The sequence below is a fragment of the Trachurus japonicus genome, chromosome 1 (genome assembly GCF_045865225.1).
Source record: "Trachurus japonicus isolate A0001 chromosome 1, Traja_1.0".
Taxonomy (NCBI): domain Eukaryota; kingdom Metazoa; phylum Chordata; class Actinopteri; order Carangiformes; family Carangidae; genus Trachurus; species Trachurus japonicus.
In genome coordinates, this window is record NC_140907.1 from 17,446,847 (window position 1) to 17,467,829 (window position 20,983).

At 43.3% G+C, this 20,983-nt stretch overlaps 3 protein-coding genes across 4 annotated transcripts; 2 read left to right on the forward strand and 1 right to left on the reverse strand.

Moving 5' to 3' along the window:
• Positions 1-749: 749 nt before the first annotated feature.
• On the forward strand, positions 750-9,832 carry fbxo10 (F-box protein 10). Its single transcript, XM_085777235.1, has 11 exons — positions 750-1,026; positions 1,478-2,139; positions 2,585-3,409; positions 3,594-3,743; positions 4,890-5,026; positions 5,419-5,489; positions 5,655-5,807; positions 5,904-6,254; positions 6,348-6,658; positions 6,749-6,936; positions 8,588-9,832. Exons 2-11 carry the CDS (start codon positions 1,555-1,557, stop codon positions 8,766-8,768), a joined length of 2,952 nt encoding a protein of 983 aa, XP_085633361.1. The 5' UTR covers positions 750-1,026; positions 1,478-1,554; the 3' UTR covers positions 8,769-9,832.
• On the reverse strand, positions 9,760-13,098 carry polr1e (RNA polymerase I subunit E). Its single transcript, XM_085777247.1, has 12 exons — positions 13,022-13,098; positions 12,646-12,749; positions 12,447-12,523; positions 12,269-12,354; positions 12,041-12,096; positions 11,802-11,946; positions 11,495-11,605; positions 11,251-11,347; positions 11,028-11,158; positions 10,858-10,939; positions 10,342-10,473; positions 9,760-10,047 (listed from the first exon to the last, which is right to left on the reverse strand). Exons 1-12 carry the CDS (start codon positions 13,095-13,097, stop codon positions 9,882-9,884), a joined length of 1,263 nt encoding a protein of 420 aa, XP_085633373.1. The 5' UTR covers position 13,098; the 3' UTR covers positions 9,760-9,881.
• Positions 13,099-15,915: 2,817 nt separating this feature from the next.
• On the forward strand, positions 15,916-20,983 carry zbtb5 (zinc finger and BTB domain containing 5). 2 transcript variants are annotated; one of them, XM_085777258.1, is made up of 4 exons: positions 15,916-15,984; positions 17,209-17,422; positions 17,591-18,442; positions 18,846-20,983. In XM_085777258.1, the coding sequence occupies exons 1-4, from the start codon at positions 15,959-15,961 to the stop codon at positions 20,007-20,009; spliced, it is 2,256 nt and encodes a 751-aa protein (XP_085633384.1). In that variant the 5' UTR covers positions 15,916-15,958; the 3' UTR covers positions 20,010-20,983. The 2 variants fall into 2 exon arrangements, with proteins under 2 accessions (XP_085633384.1, XP_085633393.1); XM_085777267.1 differs by lacking the exon at positions 15,916-15,984 and adding an exon at positions 16,001-16,524.

The following is a 20,983-nucleotide window of genomic DNA, read 5'->3' on the forward strand; positions in this document are numbered from 1 at the left end:
TCGGAAGATATAACTATTTAAGACACAAACATTCCGCTTACTTCTGCTTTAAGCAAATAATTTTTGACGCAAGCTATAGGCCACAACATCTGGGTTGAAGGTGTGACATGACAAGACGTTAACAGAATGTAGCCTATATTGCCCCTTTTTTGTTTTCTTTTTTTAAATATGGAGAAAATTACAATACCAGTAGTGTGGAGGTGAAGGAGCAGCTTTAGCCCTATGCTATCTCACCAGGACATTGGTGAGAGGCTCAGTTGTGGGACAGTCTGAACTTCCACCTCAACATTTCCAACACAAAAGCAAAAGAGTCCCACTATGATCCCCAAATTACCTGTTAGCAAACAGAGTGCAGTGCACTAGTTTATTCTTAAAGTCTTAGTTTTTTTCTTTCTTATACGTTCCAAAATCATCCATATGGTCTAACATTCATTAAATGAATAGCTATCCTATTCATTTAAATACATTATGTCCTTTTGTAAAATATGACTTATCTCAGTGTCACGAGCTGTAAATGCTTGCTAGGAACAAAACTAAAGAGAAACAAATAGGCCTATTAAAAAACTAAAAATTAATTAGCCTAATTAAAAAAAAAAAAAAAAAAACTAAAGATGTGCGGCCACAGAGCCAAACTGAAAATAGAGCTCTCAAACTATCTTACCTTTCTTTTGGGGTTTCTAAAAACAACCAATCTCTGACTTCATTTAATGTTCATTCTTGGTTCAAATGAACATCAGCGCTAACATCTTCACTTCTCCCACCATCAGCCAGGTGGACGCCCACTTTGGGGAAGCGGAAGATGGACCAGACTTGGTCTTCTGCCGTAAACTGGAAGCAAACGTCTGAACTCGTGAGTCGATGGCACATCAGCTGCTGCTGCTGCTGCTGCAGTCACCGTGGGTTGTTGAAGTCTGGAGGCAGCGAGAAGTCGCTAATATCGCAGACATGTAGGCAAACGCCACAAGATAAAACCCAGCAGGTCTGAACATGTGCTGATAATATCAAACTGTGGCCAACCAGTAGAGGGTAAGCCTTTGTTATGTTATGTATGTTTTTGACGGAGGTGATGCTCTGCTGTGTTTTTGTTTTGCTGTGGCTTGCGTCCCTTACACAAGGTTTTGCATTTAACGTGTGTTACCTCGCTGGCTCACCGTTCATAATCGTTACAAACTTTCAACACGATATACTGTAACAGGCATAAATAGAGGTATTGGATATGTTAATTAAAATTACAGCAATGTTACAGAATTCACGACCTCGTTTCCATCTTGTCTCGTTGGCTGTGTGTTTTCCTGTTTACATGACACAGTCTAGCTAGTTACGGTTTTAGCTGAGCGTCGATATGACTAGGATGTGCCTGTGCAGACGTTTAAAAGCGGCGTTTTATGTTTGTTTATCTTTATTATTGTTGTTGTGTAACGAGTGGCGCTAGCGGTTTCCTGTTGCTTTATGTGCGCCTGCGTGTGTCTGTTTCCAGGTGTGCCTGCCGTCCGTCACTGTGCTCCCCAGCCGGTGTGTGTGTGTGTCTGTGTGTGTGTGAGTGTGAGTGCTGCCATGGAAGTGGGCAGCCTCCCCGTGGAGCTGTGGAGGGTTATCTTGGCCTACCTGCCTCTCCCTGACCTGGGCCGCTGCTGCCAGGTGTGCCGTGCCTGGCGGGAGCTCATCCTCTCTCTGGACAACACCCGCTGGAGGCAGCTCTGCCTGGGCTGCCCCGAGTGCCGCCATCCCAACTGGCCCAGTCAGCCCCACCTGGAGCCCCCATCCTGGAGGGAAGCCCTGAAGCAGCACGCCCTGGCCACACGCACCTGGACTCAAAACGGGCCAGAGCTTCAGTCTTCCGCCTGCCTCCTCTTTTTCCGCAGGCGAAAAGATCGCAGGGTCTGGCATGTGGGGCCTGGATGTGAGTTCGAGACCCTGCGTGGGGCCCTCGGGGTGGTGGGGCCGTACGACCGTGTGGTCCTCCATCCCGGGGTGTATGAGGAGCAGGCAGAAGTAGCACTGAAGGTGCCTGTGGAGCTGGTTGGGCTGGGACGACTGGGTGAGGTGGCCCTCCTGGTGTGTATGGAGCAGCAGTGTCCCACTGCCAGGCTGTGTAATCTGGTGTTCATGCCACCCTGGTTCTCCACTGTGGTCTACAAGGTGAAGTAACAGCTTATGGTGATGGTCTCTTCACATAGCCATGTTTTACCAACTGTTCAAAGCTGTTGGTATGTCGCACATCTTGGTTTGCTGCAACAGAAGTAACACTAATGGTTATCTCCCCATTAACCAGTGACATGTTGACTGTATAATGTCAAAAAATGATGAAGAATGGCTATCACAGTTTCATCAAGGTGATGCATTTAAAATGCTTTTCTGTCATTTAACCAGCCAAAACTTTAAAATAATCAGTTTACTTTAGCAAAAGGCTAAAAAGCAGAAAAAAATATCTAATTTGAGCTGCTGGAACTGTGGTTATTATTTATTGTCAGAGTAGTTTCACATCACATTTGTACTCATGCCTGTATCTGTTCTGATATATCTGTGTGTTTTTTGCTGAAATTATCTGTCTGACTTCGTGCTTTCTCTCCTTGCTTTGCTGCAGACGTCGTGGGGTCACGTCCAGCTAGATAACTGCAACTTTGAGGGGGCTCAGTTGCAAATCCGTGGCCCAGGAACCTGCCAGGCTCGCTTCTGCTCCTTCTCACAGGGCAGCTCTGCCCACTTGCTGGGTGTCGTCCTCAGTTTATTGGACAGCTGTGACTTCTCAGGAAGTGACACGGCTTCAGTCACTGTGGAAGGTCCTCCAGTGACAGAACGGAACTGGGCTTGTAAACACTTGGCTGCCCTGACCAGGACGTTCCCATCATGTAGCATGTCTGGGAGTAACAGTAGCCCTCCCAGAGGTCATCTGGCTGGCTCAACTGGTGGGCATCAACTGTCAGGGAATAATGTCCAAAGGGAACATGTGAGCATAGAGGACTGGCAGAAGAGGACTGGGGTAGATGCAGTGTGTCAGGGCACAGTGATTGAAGATGGCTGGAGTGATGTTGAACACAGCGAGGGAGAGGAGGAGAGTCGAGATGGAGAAAAAAACACCAAAAACACATTTACATTGGATTACAAAATTCCATGTGACAATCATGGCCTATCCCATTTCATCAAACCCCGGGCGGATGGGTCTCTGCCACAGGCTTCATCCCCGAATCCTCCACCTGTAACCCCTGAACCTCTTACCCTTCAACAGGAACTAGACAGGGACCCAGAAGCTCAGATGTTGGCAGCATCAACCCTTGGCTGCATCCTTAGACGCTGCCTCTTCAGGGAAGGGAAGGGGGGCGTGCATTTGTCTAATTATGCACAAGCTCGGCTGGAAGGCAATGTTTTCCGGGGGCTGAACTACGCTGTCCGCTGCATCCAGAACTCAACAGTAAATAAATCCTACATTAATGCATCTTGACAAATTTAGGTTTTCCATGCTCAGTGACTTTTATTTCCAGCATGCCATCCGAGTAGTGTATCGAGTTAAGGAAGTAATTCCAGATCATGAGTAATTAAGCAGCAGTTTCCTATTCTGTCATTTGAGCTGTCTTTTGCTTTCTCACTGGCTGCAGATAGTGATGCTGAGAAACGAGGTGAGTGAGTGCCGGGCGTCAGGTGTGTTCCTGCGTCTCTCAGCTCAGGGCCTCATCGCAGAAAACAACATCCACTCCAACGGAGAGGCGGGACTGGATATCCGAAAAGGGGCTAACCCCAAAGTTGTGGTAACTGCCGCTTCACTGTCTACATAAGTCCACAGTTTTAGGGAGGTGCACACTGTGCGATTGTGGGCTAACTTCAGACGAAATATGACCAACATAAAAGTAACATGATGATTTCTTGATGTCTGCTCCAAAAGAGTGGTCAGACTTTGAAAAAAGTTAAAGCAGAAGTAAGCGATCTGGTGGTTTTGGCTAACTTCCTGTCAGCAGATGGAGTTAGCAGTCCCCGCCCTCGTCCCTACGTCACCACATTCACGCGCATCCCTTGGCTGCACACACAGAGAGGACCGCCCCTTTATGCCGTTCTCTCTCCTCATTGGATAAAGGTTGTAGGATACAAGGAAAGTTTTCTCCTCGGCTTACAGCAGAGCAGAGTGACTGACAGACACTCTATAAGTGATTGCTGTCGGAAGATATAACTATTTAAGACTTATATTAACACAAATATTCCACTTACTTCTGCTTTAAGTGATGGCTGTTATCACAGTCACAGAAATAAAGATGAACATAACACAATGTGTGCTGCTACTGTACGACTTGAGTCTGCTATTCAACAACTAGGAATGTATGACTGGCACCCCAAGTTTGCCTTTTCTCCATGGCCAAGGCCATTTCCCTCCTCCCTCTCTTCTTTGGGTTTTTTCCACATACAAAAAATACCATTATTGCAGTGGCAGGATTCTCTCGTTAAGCGTCATTGTTTGAATGTCATGCACTCATGGTGTTTTATTCCTGTATATTCTATGAATCAAGTGTTAATCATCATACAGTCTGTACAAATCCATCATGGTGTCATACCCAGGTAAATTAGATCCATGTTTCCCTGTGTGGCCCACAAAAAAACCTTGTAATATTTCTGAAATCTCACAGTCCATAGATGCATTTTACCTAGTTGGGAGAAAATGAACCCCAAGAGCCATTTACTAACTGATCCCAGAATCTCAGTTTCCATGGAATTTATTGGGATTGTTTTGAGGTCCCAATCCCAGACTATTGATAATTATGAAGCACAATAAAAGAGGTGTATAAAAGCTGGTATTTGATTTAAATAGTTTAACACCAGGAGGTAAACTGCCGAAGATAACTGCTCCTAGCTTGATTGTCCTTTCTTTTCCTTTTTTACAATTCATTTTGTCTTTCATTCTGCAGTGCAACAAAATACATAGTGGTTTGCGTTCTGGAGTTGTTGTCCTTGGCAATGGGAAAGGCTCAATTCGGAGTAACCAGATCTATAACAACAAAGAGGCAGGCGTGTATATTCTCTTCAGCGGGAATCCTGTGGTCAGGTAGGCTGGACTCTAAAAACAAGCTAACTTTCCCCAAGAATGTAAAGTCATAATATTTGCATCAGTTATAGAGGTCAAATTAAAACAATAATGTGAAATCTTAAACCTTAGGCCTTTTTCACAGCGGACATTTTGACTTGTCATTGTTAAAACAAGGCCTTAATGTGCTCAAGTTAGTAAAGATAATGATCCCCAGATTGTATCAATGGATTCTGTATATTCATACAAGCCTTTAAATATTGTTTCTATGAACCTTAACCTGCAAACATAACCTTAAGTGAGTTACAACTTCTGTTATGAGACAGAGCTGCATAACTAGTTGGTAATGAATGAATTAACTCTACAGTATTAGACTCTGTAGTTGTTCTACTCTTGTTCTATCTCTCTCATAGTGGGAATCACATCTTCCAGGGCCAGGCAGCAGGAATCGCTATAAATGAGAATGGCAGAGGGATGATAACAGGTGTGTAAGTGGGTCTGCCCCACCTCCTTAAATTATATGTTGTCCACTGTCACCCATTGCTTTGCCACTTCCAAAAATCACTACTTGTGGTTATGTGCTTACCTGAATTTATATCAGTTTTTTTTATATACTGTATATATAAAGGTTTTTTATTTTTTATTTCAGAGAATGTGATCAGAGAGAACCAGTGGGGGGGTGTAGACATCCGCAGAGGAGGTGACCCCATCTTGAGGAACAACTACATCTGTTATGGCTTCTCGGATGGCGTGGTGGTGGGAGAGAGAGGACGTGGACTTATTGAAGGAAACCATGTCTACTGTGTGTAATTTCAGCCTGATAAAGGCAGCGACTTTTATTTACCTCTGCACATCAGTTGCACTGGCGTTTCATCTCTGTTCCCTTTTGTTTCTTCAGGTAACAAAGGCTGTGGTGTGTGGGTTATGTCGTCCAGCCTGCCACAACTCCTGGGAAACTATATCACCCATAACTGTATGTATGGGCTGGCAGTGTTCTGCAGGAAAGACCCAGAGAACATCGAAGCGAGAGAGGGGAACTGGCCAGGGCAGGAGGGGATTGGTGGAGATGGAGGTAGCGGGGAAAGGAGGGGAGTAGAAGGAGAAGGAAGAGAGGGGCAGGAGAACTTAAATGAAGAAGGGGAATTGTTCGCGTGGGAGAGCGACCTGGACAGCGAGGACGAGCGCCATTCTGCACGACGCTCCATAAGTGTGGCCCTGGTGGAGAGTAACTGCATGAGTTACAATGGAGGTAAAAAAGACACCTGTTGCATCAAATACAGATAGTCTCAAATACAAATAGTCACTCCCTAACCTCTCCATCTTTCTGTTTCCCTCTCTGTAGCAGTTGGTCTGTACGTGAAGAGCAGTGAGCCCTTGAACGTTTTTGCTAACCTTGTGAACAGTAACCGTGGCACTGGAATTGCTGTGCTGCAGAGCAGTCAGCTGACCCGCCTGGTTACTAACTGCATACTTGAAAATGGTCGAGGTGGTGTTACGGCAGAGAAAGACTGCAGAGTGGAGCTTCGTGGTAACGGCATCTATGAGAACAACGGCCATGGCGTCAGTTTCAGCGGGAACGGGCAGATCGTGGAGAACGATATGGTTGGAAACTGCGGATATGGGATCCAGGTCTCGGGCAATGCCGACATCAAGGTGAGTTGGAGTGAGGCATGAACACAGACTAATGAAGTCTTATTTGCTATATTATTTGTTTTGTTTTTTAATTATAATTCTTATCATTAGGTGCTGCGCAACCGTGTCCAACCAACACAGAGCTGTGGTATTGCTGTGCTCGGGCCAGTAAAAGGAGTTGTCCATGACAATTTCTTGTTCCAAGGCCACCCTGCAAACAAAAAAACACTGCTACATATGGATCCTGGCAATGATAGCTGTGTGCTGCGCAACAACAGTATTCTGAGGCATAATAACAGGTAATTAACACCCTAGACATTCAGATACCACCAGGATCTGTCTACTCCTCCTTCTCTTTGTTGTGCTGCCTATGCACTTAATGTATCAAATGGTATTAATTAATATCACTTGTGATGATGAATGTACAGTGAATTACCACCTTGTGGGATTAAGGGAGTTGTCTTCACCGCTGTTGCTGTCAACATCTCCTGGTTTGGATTCCTTCTGTGTCAACTGGAGGTTTTTATTGGGAGCACTGCTGTGCTCTCGCCTCTAAAATAAGCCAACTAGCTGATTGTAACTGGAACACTGAATAAAGCAGTTAACCATTTACAGTCAGTGTTTCACCAATGCTGTACAGCTACCACAGGATGTCAGGAAAGGGCTGAGAGCGGAGACGGCTAACCTTTGTTTTAATTATTTATCTTAATAAACCTGGGCCCATATTCACAAAGATTCTCAGAGTCATCTCAGAGAGCTCCTATAACTTAGCCTAAAAACTCCTAGCAAGGAATCTTAGCTTAAGAGTGATTTAGGAAGTTTCTGAGAGCAACTCTTAGTAAGGAGTGGATGGAAACTTTTATCTTAGCAAGGAGGTGTGGGTGACCCTGTTGCTAGGGGTGACTCGTTTTTTTTAAATCTCTGATTGGTTGTTAGAAAAAAGGAGGGGAAAAAACAAATTCACTCCTAGTGATGAATGGACAGTGAAATTCACAAAACTTAGTTAGGCTATTACTGTAAGACATCGTGAAAATGATTTTGTATCATGAACAACTAAACAAATTTCAATAAATTGTTAGATTTAAAAGAAGCTGCAAATTGTTTGGAACATATACAAACTTGGGGCCAATAGCTATTAGATATTTATTGCTTACGTTTAATCGCCTTTCTGGTCATTTCACATAACGATTTGAGAGGGAAATTCAGCTCTGGAGTTACAGCGAAAGCCAAGAGGCAGACTGGAACACAATGCACCGGAAACCCTGCTATGTCCATGAATGGCCGTTTGTGAGCCGGTAACGTGTGGACATCCAGCGGAAAATGAACAAACAGCGCTACAGTATGAGGTTTTAAAAAGTGCTGTAATTGATCACCGTGTTGACAGAGGGTTTGACAGTCATCAATGCTCGATCCGGTCATTTTTTTAGTTAAACATTATAATGGTGTGATTACCTTCATTTCAACTGTAAATGCGTGGGCTATTTCACGGTGGGAGGTCGACCACAAACATTATCCATGCACAGTCTAATATGTAGCGTTTCATTAAATAGTTGTCATTCAATGTTTGGAGAATATATCTCTGACCTCTCTGTCTTTCTGCCATTTCCTTCTCTGCTTAAGAAACTCTTAGGCCTCTTAAAAGTCCTCCTTTCTCCTCTTAACAGTTTGTCACCTTAGGAATTAAATGCACTTCCTGGTCTGAAGCATGACTCTCAATAATTGTTTCTACCGGATATGTTAACAAGCAACTTCTTGCTAAGAAGTTCAGTTTATCTTATCAACTTAAAAGGAGTTGATGTCAATGTTGTGCTCACAACATGTTTACTCCCAAAATGCCAGACACCCTAAATTATTTCAGTTAACAGCTGCACTGCTCAATGTTTCTCATGTCTCAATATTATTGTCTTTATGTGAAAAAATACCTTTAATTTGTGTCTTTGCATTCTGTAGCTGTACATCTGCTCCTCCATGGGTATTGGAAAACCCTCCTCCTCGTCCACTGGCCAGCTCCCCCTCTGGCCTGTCATCATCCCAGTATCCTTCCCGACTTGGGATTTCCATGACAACCAGGATCAGCGCCACAGTGGAGAGTGGTTGCCACAGTGGCAGCATGTTTTGCTCCATCCTGTGAATGCTGGCGAGCACTTACAAACCAACATGAACAAGAGGTCAGCATCTGATCACTTCTAAATTAGTGTTATTGTACATTTGTAGCACTCTAGACTTCCTCATAGAAGACCCTTCGCAACGATGCCGTTGTTGGGGTTGAGTAACCACCAAGTAGTAAGAGCCAGCACCAAGTATAACCACTAAAGGGGCCATCCACCTTCTAGTATGTTAGGGTGGCACAACATTTAGTGAATCTGAAATCAGACTTTTGTAATTTTATGATAAAATGCCAGTGCTTTTATCAAATGTGGACTCATGAGGTGAAGCTGAAGTGTAAAATATTTAAGCATTTTCACCCACCTACATATGCTGTTTCCATACTAAAGCTTTAACTTGAAAAATCATGTTCTCTTTTAAATGCAGATTTCATACATGTGTACAGGACTGCTGTAGACTTTGTTGGTTTTGTCAGTTTGCTTCTCAGACTTACTGGTTAGGAAGTGCACATTCTTAAGTCCTAGCAGAAGTCAAAGGCATCAGAGATGCCAGCATCAATCATGCTACAAAGTAAAGCTGTGCCTTGTTGATTTTTTTAATCAATCAGTGATTGTAGCTGGGGAGAAGTTGTCATATTGTGAGGTGTATATGCAAAAAATAAAAAACAAAGCCAAACTTATGTTTCTGCCTCTTGCACAGCGCTGTTTCCCGGTGAGTCTGTGTTTCTGTATCATGTCCTCCATGTTCTTTAAATATAATTCATTCAAATTCAGAGAGGGAGGACAAGTTATCATTCTAGCTATATCAACACACTGCACAGTGATACAACCGCACAGACTCAGCTGGTAACAGTCAGTTAAGGAAGGAAAAAGATGTTCAGTGTGCAATATGTGATGTCTACAAATGTGCCTACACGTTTTATCTAAGCTAATGTTTTCTGTCATCTAGAATTTGTTTACAGTTCATCATCACTCTGCTTTTTTGTAACGTGCACAATAAGAATGAACAATATCATGTATTAGTCAAAGTCAACCACTTTATTTGTCTACAAAAGTAATCAATAAACAGTTCTTATTTGTGGCATTTCCACTTCTCACAGTCATGCCGATACAGTTCTTGTCTACACTTGTTGTGGTCTTCAGTGCATTTTCTTGCGTTTCCGTCTCTCCATGAACTGATCATATTTGACCAGAGGCAGAACAAGAGACGCTTGCCTGTGTTCGTCTCGCAGACCAGACTCCTCATTCTTCCCCCGGGCTGGTTTAGTTAGGGTCAGTCCCATTGACTTTGCAACTTCAATCATCCTAAAGGAAAACATAAATCAGGTATGCTAGGTTTTTTCCTCCATTGCACCACACGCTTACAGTGCTTTATGGGAGAATGGTAAGAATGGCACTATCACTGATAACCATATACGGAAAGAAGAAAAGCCCATAAACTTAGTTCACAGATCTGACATGACATCACTAACTCTAACAAGAGTCCTGTATTATTTAGACGCTAGTATTTAGCAAATACTCAACAAGTACAGTATATCGAATACACAATGTGTACTGAAGTTTTCACATAAGCATGCAGAGTCTTTTTATTTTTCTTACCTGGACTCAGTGATTCCAAGGTCACGGTGCAGTAATGTGAGATCAGCAGTCATGTGACTCAAATGCAGCAGGATGGCCAAGGAGTATGCGGCTATTTTAGCTTGCATTGATGATGACACCAAGTTCAGGATCCTTGAAAAGTAAAATGTTTGTTTGTACAGAAGAGTGAGTAACCATATCAAAACTTAATTTCATAAGTTGAAGAATAGAAACTGTCCAATTGGGTGTCATATGGACTATCAGATTGTGAAGCCCTCTGAGGCAAATTTTTGATTTGGGCACTATAAATAAAACTGCATTGATCCGCTGGGTGATGAGTAAATATACAATAAGGTGTAGAAAGTGGTGTAAAATAGTATGAGAGGCATTTGTGGCCATTTTGCTCTTGGTAATCTGAATTTTGACCGAAAAAAGCAAGCAGATGTCATGTGTTTTTACTGTTCTGTTCCCAATTAAATTCATTCAGCCAACTCAGATGTACTCCCTACTCCCTATAGATATTTGAACACATCTTACCTGCCATTTTTGAAAGTCTCCACAGTAAATGTTTTGAACAGTTTGGACTGGATGATGCGAGGACAGCCTTCCTCCTGCCCAACTGCACATGAAAATGTAAATCACTATTAGCACTGGTCCAAGGTGAGGGTAACACTCAAGGTATGATGATGACAAACAACAGTACTCACATTTACGGGTAAGGTTCCTCTGTTTCGCCAGTTTGAGCAGCACGGAAAGGTAAAAGGTGCATCGTGACACTTTATCTCTGTCTTCACCTACAGTTGGCATTTTCTCTAGTTGCTTCACAACACACAGACACCTTAAAAAAGTACAAACAAAGGTTTGAATGCAAGGGAACACAAACAGCTTGATAAAATGTATTAGTAAGTGTGGTCTGTGCCATTGGCCTACCCTCCGTCATTTCTCATCTTCTGCAGCTCCTCGGGGGTGAGTGCTGCCATCTTGGCACCAGCCTGCTCCAAAGCTCCGTACTCCACTGGAGTCAGGACTGCAGGTATCAATTAAGGACACCGATGCAAACGAACAAACCTGGCTGTAAGTTTAAAACTTGTAATATATCATCTGGTCATCTACAGTTCTTGTTCTACAGTGTTTCTGTAATAACACACACATACACAAAACAAATGAAGGATACGATCATCAAACAGGTAAACATTCTCAGGTGTGTCTGCATCTGTGTTGCAGGGGGGTAGGTGGAGAGCCAGATCTCCTTGGGCCTCTGTCTCATCAACTTCCTGTTGGAGAGCTGAGGAAGAAAATAAAATTCAAAAAATAAGAAACAAATTAACACAAGAACAGGGGGAAGAAAGCGCAGAGAGTACGATGGTTGAGAGACAGAAAATCTAAAGATGACATTACATTTTAATGCCAACCCCGTTCTTTTTAACTACTGGACTAGTAGTAGTCCACAGACACCCAATGACTCTAACTATGTAGCTTACCTTCCACACCCTTTTGGTTAATCACGGTGTTAGCAGCCTTAGCCACTGCCTGGTGCAGGGTGTCACTGCCCACCTGATTCAGCCTGCGAGAGCTCAAAGCCCTCTTCTGTTTGTTAGTGCCAAACGCCTCAATTAAAGAGTCAACCTAAAGAGAAAATGTTACGTAAGATTAAAACACCTTTATTGTCATTTAAACCCTGTATTTTCTTATTCTTTGACAAGATAACAAACCACTTTACCTTGTCTCTGTAGGTCTGAGTAGCGTCCTGGGGTTTTGCAGCTTCTGTTGTCTCTCCTGGTGAAGAAAAATTGCAAACATGGAAAATTTGCATACATGAACCAAAACCAAAGTATCATACACTTCCCTACAAAAATGATGTTTTAGTTGTTTTAAAAAGTCATCAGTCACTGTGGTGATGAAGATGTAAATGTAGCATTCAATACATGCTGCTGATTGTTTTCCTTACCTGGTATAAATGGTTGCATGTTGAAAACCTGAGCGTTGTGTACCTCCATTTGCATGGTCTTTTTGTTCAGCACTCCAACGTAATAGCTAAACACAGACAATTCATTCTAATTCAATCCTGCACACAGCTTCTGTGATCAAAATACTTAATTTCTTTAAAATATACTACATTTACTTACTTGCAAAGGTTGTTGCATTTAAGTGACCCTGATCCAAAATTACTTCCAACATAAGACAGTCTGTCGGATTCAGCAACCTAGTAAGAGGAAATTGTACGCAACAAAGCTATTAAAATAGAACATCATCTGCTCAGGCCTGTTAAAGGGTGTAATGTACAGTGAAGACATAACACAGCGTTTAGTCTTCAATTTTTCTTACCAACATCCTTCTGCTCTTTTTCCTGGGGTTGCTCGTATCTGCGTTCTTATACATGGTGAAATCCAACCTGTCTGAATGTCTGACGGTGCCGTTTGAAAAGCGGACTGTAAGGTAAACACACACAGAGATGAGCTTTTCAACGCCCGTGATTTAAAAAAAAACACGTTTATGGTGCGTTTGTGGCCTTTTACTAACTCAGTATACTTCAGACATCACACGCTAGACAGCTATCAGGCCAGTTGCTAGCACCCACGTGTGCAACACAAATAGGTTCTTAAACTACAGGTCGAAACATGACCCAGCTTTTATTAGCATGGGTACAGACACAATTTTGTTCTGAAATGGTTTAGACAAGCAGAAAGTGGGATATAGTCACCAATAACAGCTTTGTCGTCATCTTTCTCCTCTCCACAACCCACTAGCGTGCAGGAGGCAGCCATAGTTGTTGTCATGCGTTACTACGGGAAGCAAGAAGAGTCATTCCTTCCTACTTCGCCAAGATTCTCAAAGGAGTCCACCATTTCTGCACATGATAGGCTAGATTTTCATACATTTTAGACAGATTCACATACTAGACAAAATGGAGATGAAGATTTTATCTATATTATTCGATAATTAATGATTTATTAGTGGTACTGGCGGGGAAAAAAATGCTGATTTAATTATTATAGCCTATGTAAAACAGAACTGGTTCTACTTTGCTATTTGCTGATTTTTTTTACAGTGCTGTTAACTTCATAAACAAACCACTCTGTAATGTTTGTTTCAGTGATTACAGCACTTTCTTGAGATGTATTCACATGAAACATGACCAACCAACTACCACTCCTCACCGACCTTAGGCTAAACATTGATGGCTGTATTATCACTTCACACTATACAGTTAAAAACCTCTGTGTGACCTTTGATTCCACCTTGTCTTTTGACAGACACATCAGGGAAATCACCCAGACAGCATTATTCCATCTCCGTAACATTTCAAAGATCCATCCTCTCCTAATTACCTCAGACGCAGAGATTTTGGTTCATGCTTTTGTTTCATCCAGATTAGATTACTGTAATATTCTCTTTTTCGGCCTACCACACCATAGCACACACAAACTACAACTTGTCCAAAATACAGCTGCCAGAATACTTACCAAAACTAGGAAATTTGATCATATAACCCCAGCTCTAATCTCACTCCACTGGCTCCCAATCAAATCCAGATCAGATTTCAAGTTACTCCTACTGGCCTACAAATCCCTACATGGACTTGCACCGCCATACCTGTCACACCTACTCATCCCATACACTCCCACACGTGCCCTCCGCTCACAGAATGGTAACTACCTCATGGTCCCCAAAGTCAACAAAAAATCAGCAGGTGGAAGAGCATTTTCCCACCGTGCCCCACTCCTCTGGAACCGGCTCCCGCAATCAGTCAGAGATGCAGATTCCATTATCACTTTCAAATCCAGACTAATAGACCCATCTATTTTCTCAAACATACGGTATAGCCTGATAGCACGTTTTATTTCTGTTCTGTTGTTTGTTTTGTTTTTGTTTCATTTTTGTTCTTTGTTTCGTGTCACTATCGTCACTGTTTCTGTTGTTGTTGTTGTTGTTGTTGTTGTTGTTGTTGTTGTTGTTGTTGTTGTTGTTGTTGTTGTTGTTGTTGTTGTTGTTGCTGTTCTGTCATGTTGGCCTAATTGTCATCTCTAATTCTCTTCTGTGTGTGTGTTGTCTTGTAAAGTGTTCTGAGACCATGTTTTGGTGATTTTACACTTTAAATAAAGGTGAATTGAATTGAATTGAATCAAAAATAAATAAATTCAGGGTTTTTTTTCTCCTTTTCTTGTCAACAAACTTTAATAAACTTTAATAAGTAATGGGTAAGAAAAAAAAAAGCTTTTGTTACACAAGTGCATCAACTGAAAGCCATAGACAGGACCAGACTTGTGGTGTTGTACATGGCTTTTTCCCCCTGTTGTGCAATATATTTTCGCTCAAAAGAAAGACGATTTGACCTTTATTCATTGATAGCCTAACTCAAAAATTTCCACATGAAAACAAAACTTTTACACAATCTTTCATACATCAATTGTGGGTGAGAAAGAATGTAAATATAAATCTGGCCTAAATTTCAAACAAAGTTTAAACTATAAGTGTGTGTATATCGTGTGTGGTTTTGTAGTGCAACCCATAACATACTTCAGCAATGACTTCTTTTCTTCCCACATGATGAGTATTCAAATGCAAGGTGTAATTTTGTTCACCATCTAGAAATTATACAATCCTACATAGCCTAATACAAAATAACAGCAAACAACAACTTAATAACAATTTCACAACATGATGTTATGTAGGCCTACTTGCTCGATAGATAGATAGATAGATAGATAGATAGATAGATAGATAGATAGATAGATAGATAGATAGATAGAGATAGATAGATAGATAGATAGATAGATAGATAGATAGATAGATAGATAGATAGATAGATAGATAGATAGATAGATAGATAGATAGATAGATAGATAGATAGACAGACAGACAGACAGATAGACAACAGACATGTTAAAACAGATTTAAGAAGGAGAGAGAGAAAAAGACATACACAAAGACAGAGAATCAATTCTCCACATAATTCATAAGCAGGCTATCCCACCAGTGTTTTCTAAGCCTGGAGTAATACATATAGCAGCTCCTATCAGGGCTGGTCAAAGCCCCAATAACGCTGTTCCCCGAGTCATCCAGACGGCACATAAAACGATACATTACATTTCTTAGAAGTGCTTCACAATTGGGTACATTTAAATTAACAAAGAGTTGGCTCGCACTGTGCCACCTGGGCACCTGAAGCAACAACCTCAGTCCATCATTGTAGGCCACTATGAGCCGCCGCATACTGCTTTTCTTATAGCTACACCAGAGGTGAGCTACAGAAAGATCTAAACAGGGGACATTTAACATCAACTGAGCACATACTAAACCTACGAAGGAGCATATTAGCTTGAGCATATTGCTTTGAACACTGCCTATGAATATCTCTATCATCATGCCAATCATCAGTAAGAATATGCCCAAGATACTTAGATAGATAGATAGATAGATAGATAGATAGATAGATAGATAGATAGATAGATAGATAGATAGATAGATAGATAGATAGATAGATAGATAGATAGATAGATAGATAGATAGATAGATAGATAGATAAAAACCATACAGTCTATGATAAAAACAAAGCATTGCTGTCTGTGAGATCAGCAGCGCCGCCGCGCGGTGGCTCAGCAGAGTTGCAGCGCTTCACCCCGGCGAGGTCACGGACATGGAAGTGAAGCACAGCGCCACCCTGTGAGTCTGGTCGGGAAAACCCGTCTGAGCGAAGAGATTATTAGAAATTATAGCGTCACACATGTTGGACCCGGATAGCAATTTACAGTCAGTGTGTCCGACTTATTGACGGTTGTCATTTTGACTTGTCTCCTCCGCCGGCTGTGGGATGACACCGACCGATGTGTGAGACGGAGGGCTACCGGTCAGCGCGCTCATCACCACGGGCAGCTCTCACCCCCACGGACCGTTCAGTGTGAGCGGACGGAGTGGACCGCGGGGCGGGGGGGGGCGTCGTGGTGGTGGGTGGGGAGACACGGGGTGCAGCGTGGCCGCAGAAATGTTAGCTATAGGTCACATTTGATGGGAAAAGCTGTATCGATATAGACGAGCGGGTCCAACAACCTGGTGACCGCCTGCTGCTGCTGCTGCTGCTGCTGCTGCTGCGGTAGCTAACAGGCGATCTGCTGGGCTGCAGCCAGCTAACTTTAGCCTCGTCTCACTGGTCAGGGCCCTGCGTGTTTCTGCCTGCTGTTACCGACGCGCTAGGAAACATTTAAGGTAACGTTAGAGGTTACTAGCTCTCTTCTTATCGCGCCGTGTTTATGCAGATTGTGCTGTTTATATTGACTAACTGGTCCTGGATTAGCTAGTCTCGTTTTGGTATCTTGTGAAGTATCAGGTATCATTAAAACAGTCCAGAGTACACTCCGAGGCTATGCTCTGTAGCCTGTGTTATCATTTAGCTGTACCTTATAGCTTCCATAAAGCATAAATAAACTGTTAGACAAACTTAAGTCTGCCACTTATTATTTCATTATTTATTCCTTTGCAGCAACACTGCTCTTGGTGGTCATTAATTAATATTCCCACCGAAATGTTTTGTAGGCCCTAGGACTACAGTTTACTGTATGGTTTGATGTTTTTCTCAACACCTCCTTTATTATAACTAGCACACAAAAAACCTTCATACAACTGTTCCAGGCTGCAACTAATGTCACTTTTATTGCATCATAACCTGTGAATATTTATGGTTTATTTACATAATTAATATATTTGGCTGATGCCTTGAAGATGCTTGTTTTTATGGGGGTGAGGGAAACATTTTAGAAATGGTAAACAACTTTTTTTATTTGCTTGGCAAAGGATTTAAAAGTTTTGAAAATTGTTGTTTGGTCTTAATTGATGTCCATGTTTATTTGGGTTGTTTTGTGTTTAAAAACCACTGCTTACTTTTGTCTTCAGGGCCATGGATTTCCCAGGGCACTTTGAGCAGCTCTTCCAGCAGCTGAACTATCAGCGTGTCCATGGTCAGCTGTGCGATTGTGTCATCGTGGTGGGCAGCCGACACTTTAAGGCCCATCGCTCAGTGCTTGCAGCCTGCAGCACTCACTTCAGAGCCCTGTTCACTGTTGCGGAGGGAGATGCAAGCATGAACATGATCCAGCTGGATAGTGAGGTCAGGATCTGAATCATACTGTGTCAAAGAGGGAAACAGATATAATATAACGCTCATGTTTATACTGATGATGTGTAATTAGTAAAAGCACTGTCACAGCAGACACAATTCTGTCTTGTTGCTTGTTCAAACTGTGCCAGCAGGGTCAAGCATCTGTTGTGTTTGCAGGTAGTGACAGCTGAGGCTTTTGCTGCCCTGGTGGACATGATGTACACGTCAACACTGATGCTGGGGGAGAGCAACGTCATGGATATCCTCCTTGCAGCCTCACACCTGCACCTCAACAATGTGGTCAAAGCCTGCAAACACTATCTGACAACACGCACCCTGCCTATGTCTCCCTCAACTGAAAGACCGGCCCATCACCACCCTCAGCAGGACCAGCAGAGGCGCAGACAACAGCAGCAGCAGCAGCAAGTGGCAGATTTGGCAGTGAACCCTACTCTAGCAGCTAATGCTAACCTCGCAGCAAATGCTGCCACGTCAAAGTTGCAGCGCTCGTTCCTGTTGCAGCAGTTGGGGCTCAGTCTGGTGAGCTCTGCTCTCGGTGGGATGGAGGAGGACAGAGTGGGAAATGTAGTTGGCAACAGAGGGGTGGAACAGAGAGCCTCCTTCCCTATCCGACGGTTCCACAAACGCAAGCCCTCTCTTGCACTGGGCCTGTCAGAAGACAGACCCAGGCAAAGGCAGCGCCCCTCAGGCCCTAACCTGGGGTTGCTGGGAGAGGAAGGGGTGAACACGGAGCGAGAGGAAGGAGCACTGCTGTCCCCGGACTCACACAAGATGGGGGATGAATCAAAACTGGATGCTGCAATCACAGGTCTGGTTGGAGTGTCCCAAGATGATCCTCAGATGCCAAGCCAGTCAGACAGTGGACACTGTGAGGGAGAGGACATGGGGAGAATGCAGGGGGTTGTGAGCAAGGAGGAGGACATGGATGAGCACGACCACCAGGATAACAGAGCAGGGGTGAAGATTAAATCAGGAACGGAGGAGGAGGCCGAAGAACAGGAACAGAAGGTAAAACTGTGGCTTGTATTGTGTCAAAGTAGCACACTCTCACTTACACCCTGTGTGCAAAGTGGTGTGACAGTCATGGGGATGATAATAATTAGGGGGATTTGAATATTAATATGCATTCAGTTTATTTTAGTTATTTGGTTTTAATTTTTGGAAGAATAAAGTCATCATTCTTTTAGAGCCAGAAAAGTGTTTTTTACACTATAGGGTGGATGTCTATCTTTACTGGAAAACTGACACATTTGCAACTGCTTCTTCCAATTAAGTCCATTGTCTGCCCATCACAAAGTAATTTAAATTGTATCCACATGAAAATCACGAGCTGCTGAATTTGGATGCTCCTTGATTTGTCTTTTTTAATTTTTTTTAAACTAAGATGAAGCTTTTCCTTTGCTTCGTACAGGTGGTAGTCAAACGAGAACCGCTAAGCTCACCTGAGCCAACGGATGAAATCAGCGATGTGACATCGCAGGCAGAAGGTAGCGATCCAGCCGAGCCTGGAGGCCAGGAGGAAGAGGAGAAGGTGGAGCTCAGCCCAGAGAGCAGCGACCGCAGCTTCACCTCTGAACCCCAACCCAGCTCTGACTCTCTGCTGCAGGCCAGCTCTCAGCTCCTTCTCAAGAGCAGCATGGGAAGTGGCACTGGAGTCGGGGGAGGATTTGCTTGTAATAACGGATTAAGCGGCAAACCCGGATTTAGTATTTCTAGCTTCCTTAGCCCAAAAGATTTTGGAAGTGGCAGAGCAGGGATGGTTGCAGCAGAAGACGACCTGCCCAACACAACAACTGGAGAGGCCGTAGGACATCACTTCCTGCTGAGACAGGAAGCGGCTGGTCCGTCTGGTTCTGCGTCCTCTTCTCTTCTGCAGTCAGGTCCACTCAGTGGGGAGAGTCGCAGTGGTTTTGGAGAAAATTTGCAACCAGATTCTCTGTTCCTTCGTCCTCTGCATGACAGTTTGGGAAGCCCGAGAAGTGTGGGAAGTGCAGGTGGAGGACGTGGAGGGGTGGATCCCTTTGGTTTGGACTTTCAGCGTTCAAGTCTGGGACTACATTCTCTTGGGCGACCTTCACGAGGTGCCGGAGGAGCCACCGCTGCCTCTCTGGGTTATCCAGGCTACAGGCGTATTGCTCCGAAGATGGCCAGCGGTATTGGAGAAGAGGGAGTAGGTGGTGCTCTTCAGGATTCAGCCTCTTCCTCTTCAAGTCTGGCAAGTCCCCTGCTTCTCAACGAGAGTGGTGGGTACGACATGAACAGTGGCAGGCCCACATCACTCCCACCTCAGCTGACCCGAGCTTCAGCAGACGTCCTATCGAAGTGCAAGAAGGCTCTGTCGGAGCACAACGTCTTAGTGGTGGAGGGAGCTCGGAAGTACGCCTGCAAAATCTGCTGCAAAACCTTCCTTACCCTGACTGACTGCAAAAAACACATCCGTGTCCACACAGGAGAGAAACCCTACGCCTGTCTAAAGTGTGGAAAGCGTTTCAGCCAGTCGTCCCATCTATACAAGCATTCGAAGACCACCTGCCTGCGCTGGCAGAATAGTAACATGTCCAATGCCCTGCTGTAGGAGCGATATGACTGCATCAGAGTGGAGTGGGGCAATAGAATGGAATTTCCTGAAACATTGATTTTCTGAAGCTGTAACAGTAATCGTCTCTGATCAGCCGTCCAAACTAATCAGTGCTGACCAAAGATAGGGATGCTAATGTAACCACACATTTTTTCCAGGCGAACTTGTACTATGAAGGCAGGAGAAGTTACTGTAAACACATTTAGCTTGAAGACAGATTATAGGGATGGAGGACATGCACACATGCAGCTAACTGAGTTATGATCTAAGCAAGTCCAGGCTTGGTTTTTAAAGCTGCCACATTGCTGGCTGTATTATGTTTTTTTAAAACACAAAGTGTGCCCTCTCACCATTACATGATCTGTTGGGGTGGTCCTTCATTTCTGAACATCGGTAGTTTGTGGTTCACATATTGATGAAGATTGATGTAATCATATAATAATCATTTTCTATCACTCTGTCTGAGTGTTTAGAGATCAGAGGCAGCTGTGTTGCACCGACATTAAGAATAGCAAACATGTAGTAGCATCAAACTGCTGAATCATCCCAACTGTGCATATTGACTGTTCCTTGTTCTGTGCAAGGTCAGTCATGTAGACTGTTGGCTAACTGATGCATATTCAGTTTGGATGTCTGTTAAGCACTAGGAACTGTTGACAGATGTCATTTCTTGACACTTGCTTTGCCAAACAAGATTTGGACTTGGAGTCTATCCTGTGAGATAAGGTAATGCTAAGAGTTAAAGAGAAAAAATGGCAGAGAGGACTTTACAGTTGTACAGTATATGTGTTTTTTTTAAAACTCTGTTGTTGGTATGCAGCAAAAATGTTGTTAACCAAATAATCTTGATTCTTTTACTCACTTAAGTGATGAAGTTTGAGGCAGCTGATGTTTCATAGTAACAAAAAAAGAGATAATTTCTCAGTAGCTGATAGATTTTCATTTATATTCAACCACTAAGTCAAATCAAA

Excerpts from the sequence above, each read along its gene's own strand:
- polr1e (XM_085777247.1), bottom strand. The coding sequence starts at position 13,097 with ATGACAACAACTATGGCTGCCTCCTGCACGCTAGTGGGTTGTGGAGAG. Across the intron at positions 12,524-12,645 it reads AAAAGAGCAGAAGGATGTTG|GTTGCTGAATCCGACAGACT; the intron begins GTAAGAAAAATT and ends TCCTCTTACTAG. Across the intron at positions 11,348-11,494 it reads TGTTTACCTGTTTGATGATC|TCCTGACTCCAGTGGAGTAC; the intron begins GTATCCTTCATT and ends TGATACCTGCAG.
- fbxo10 (XM_085777235.1), top strand. The coding sequence starts at position 1,555 with ATGGAAGTGGGCAGCCTCCCCGTGGAGCTGTGGAGGGTTATCTTGGCC. Across the intron at positions 5,808-5,903 it reads TGAAGGAAACCATGTCTACT|GTAACAAAGGCTGTGGTGTG; the intron begins GTGTGTAATTTC and ends TTGTTTCTTCAG. Across the intron at positions 6,659-6,748 it reads CGGGCAATGCCGACATCAAG|GTGCTGCGCAACCGTGTCCA; the intron begins GTGAGTTGGAGT and ends TCTTATCATTAG.
- zbtb5 (XM_085777258.1), top strand. The coding sequence starts at position 15,959 with ATGGAAGTGAAGCACAGCGCCACCCT. Across the intron at positions 15,985-17,208 it reads GTGAAGCACAGCGCCACCCT|GGCCATGGATTTCCCAGGGC; the intron begins GTGAGTCTGGTC and ends TTTTGTCTTCAG. Across the intron at positions 17,423-17,590 it reads TGATCCAGCTGGATAGTGAG|GTAGTGACAGCTGAGGCTTT; the intron begins GTCAGGATCTGA and ends TTGTGTTTGCAG.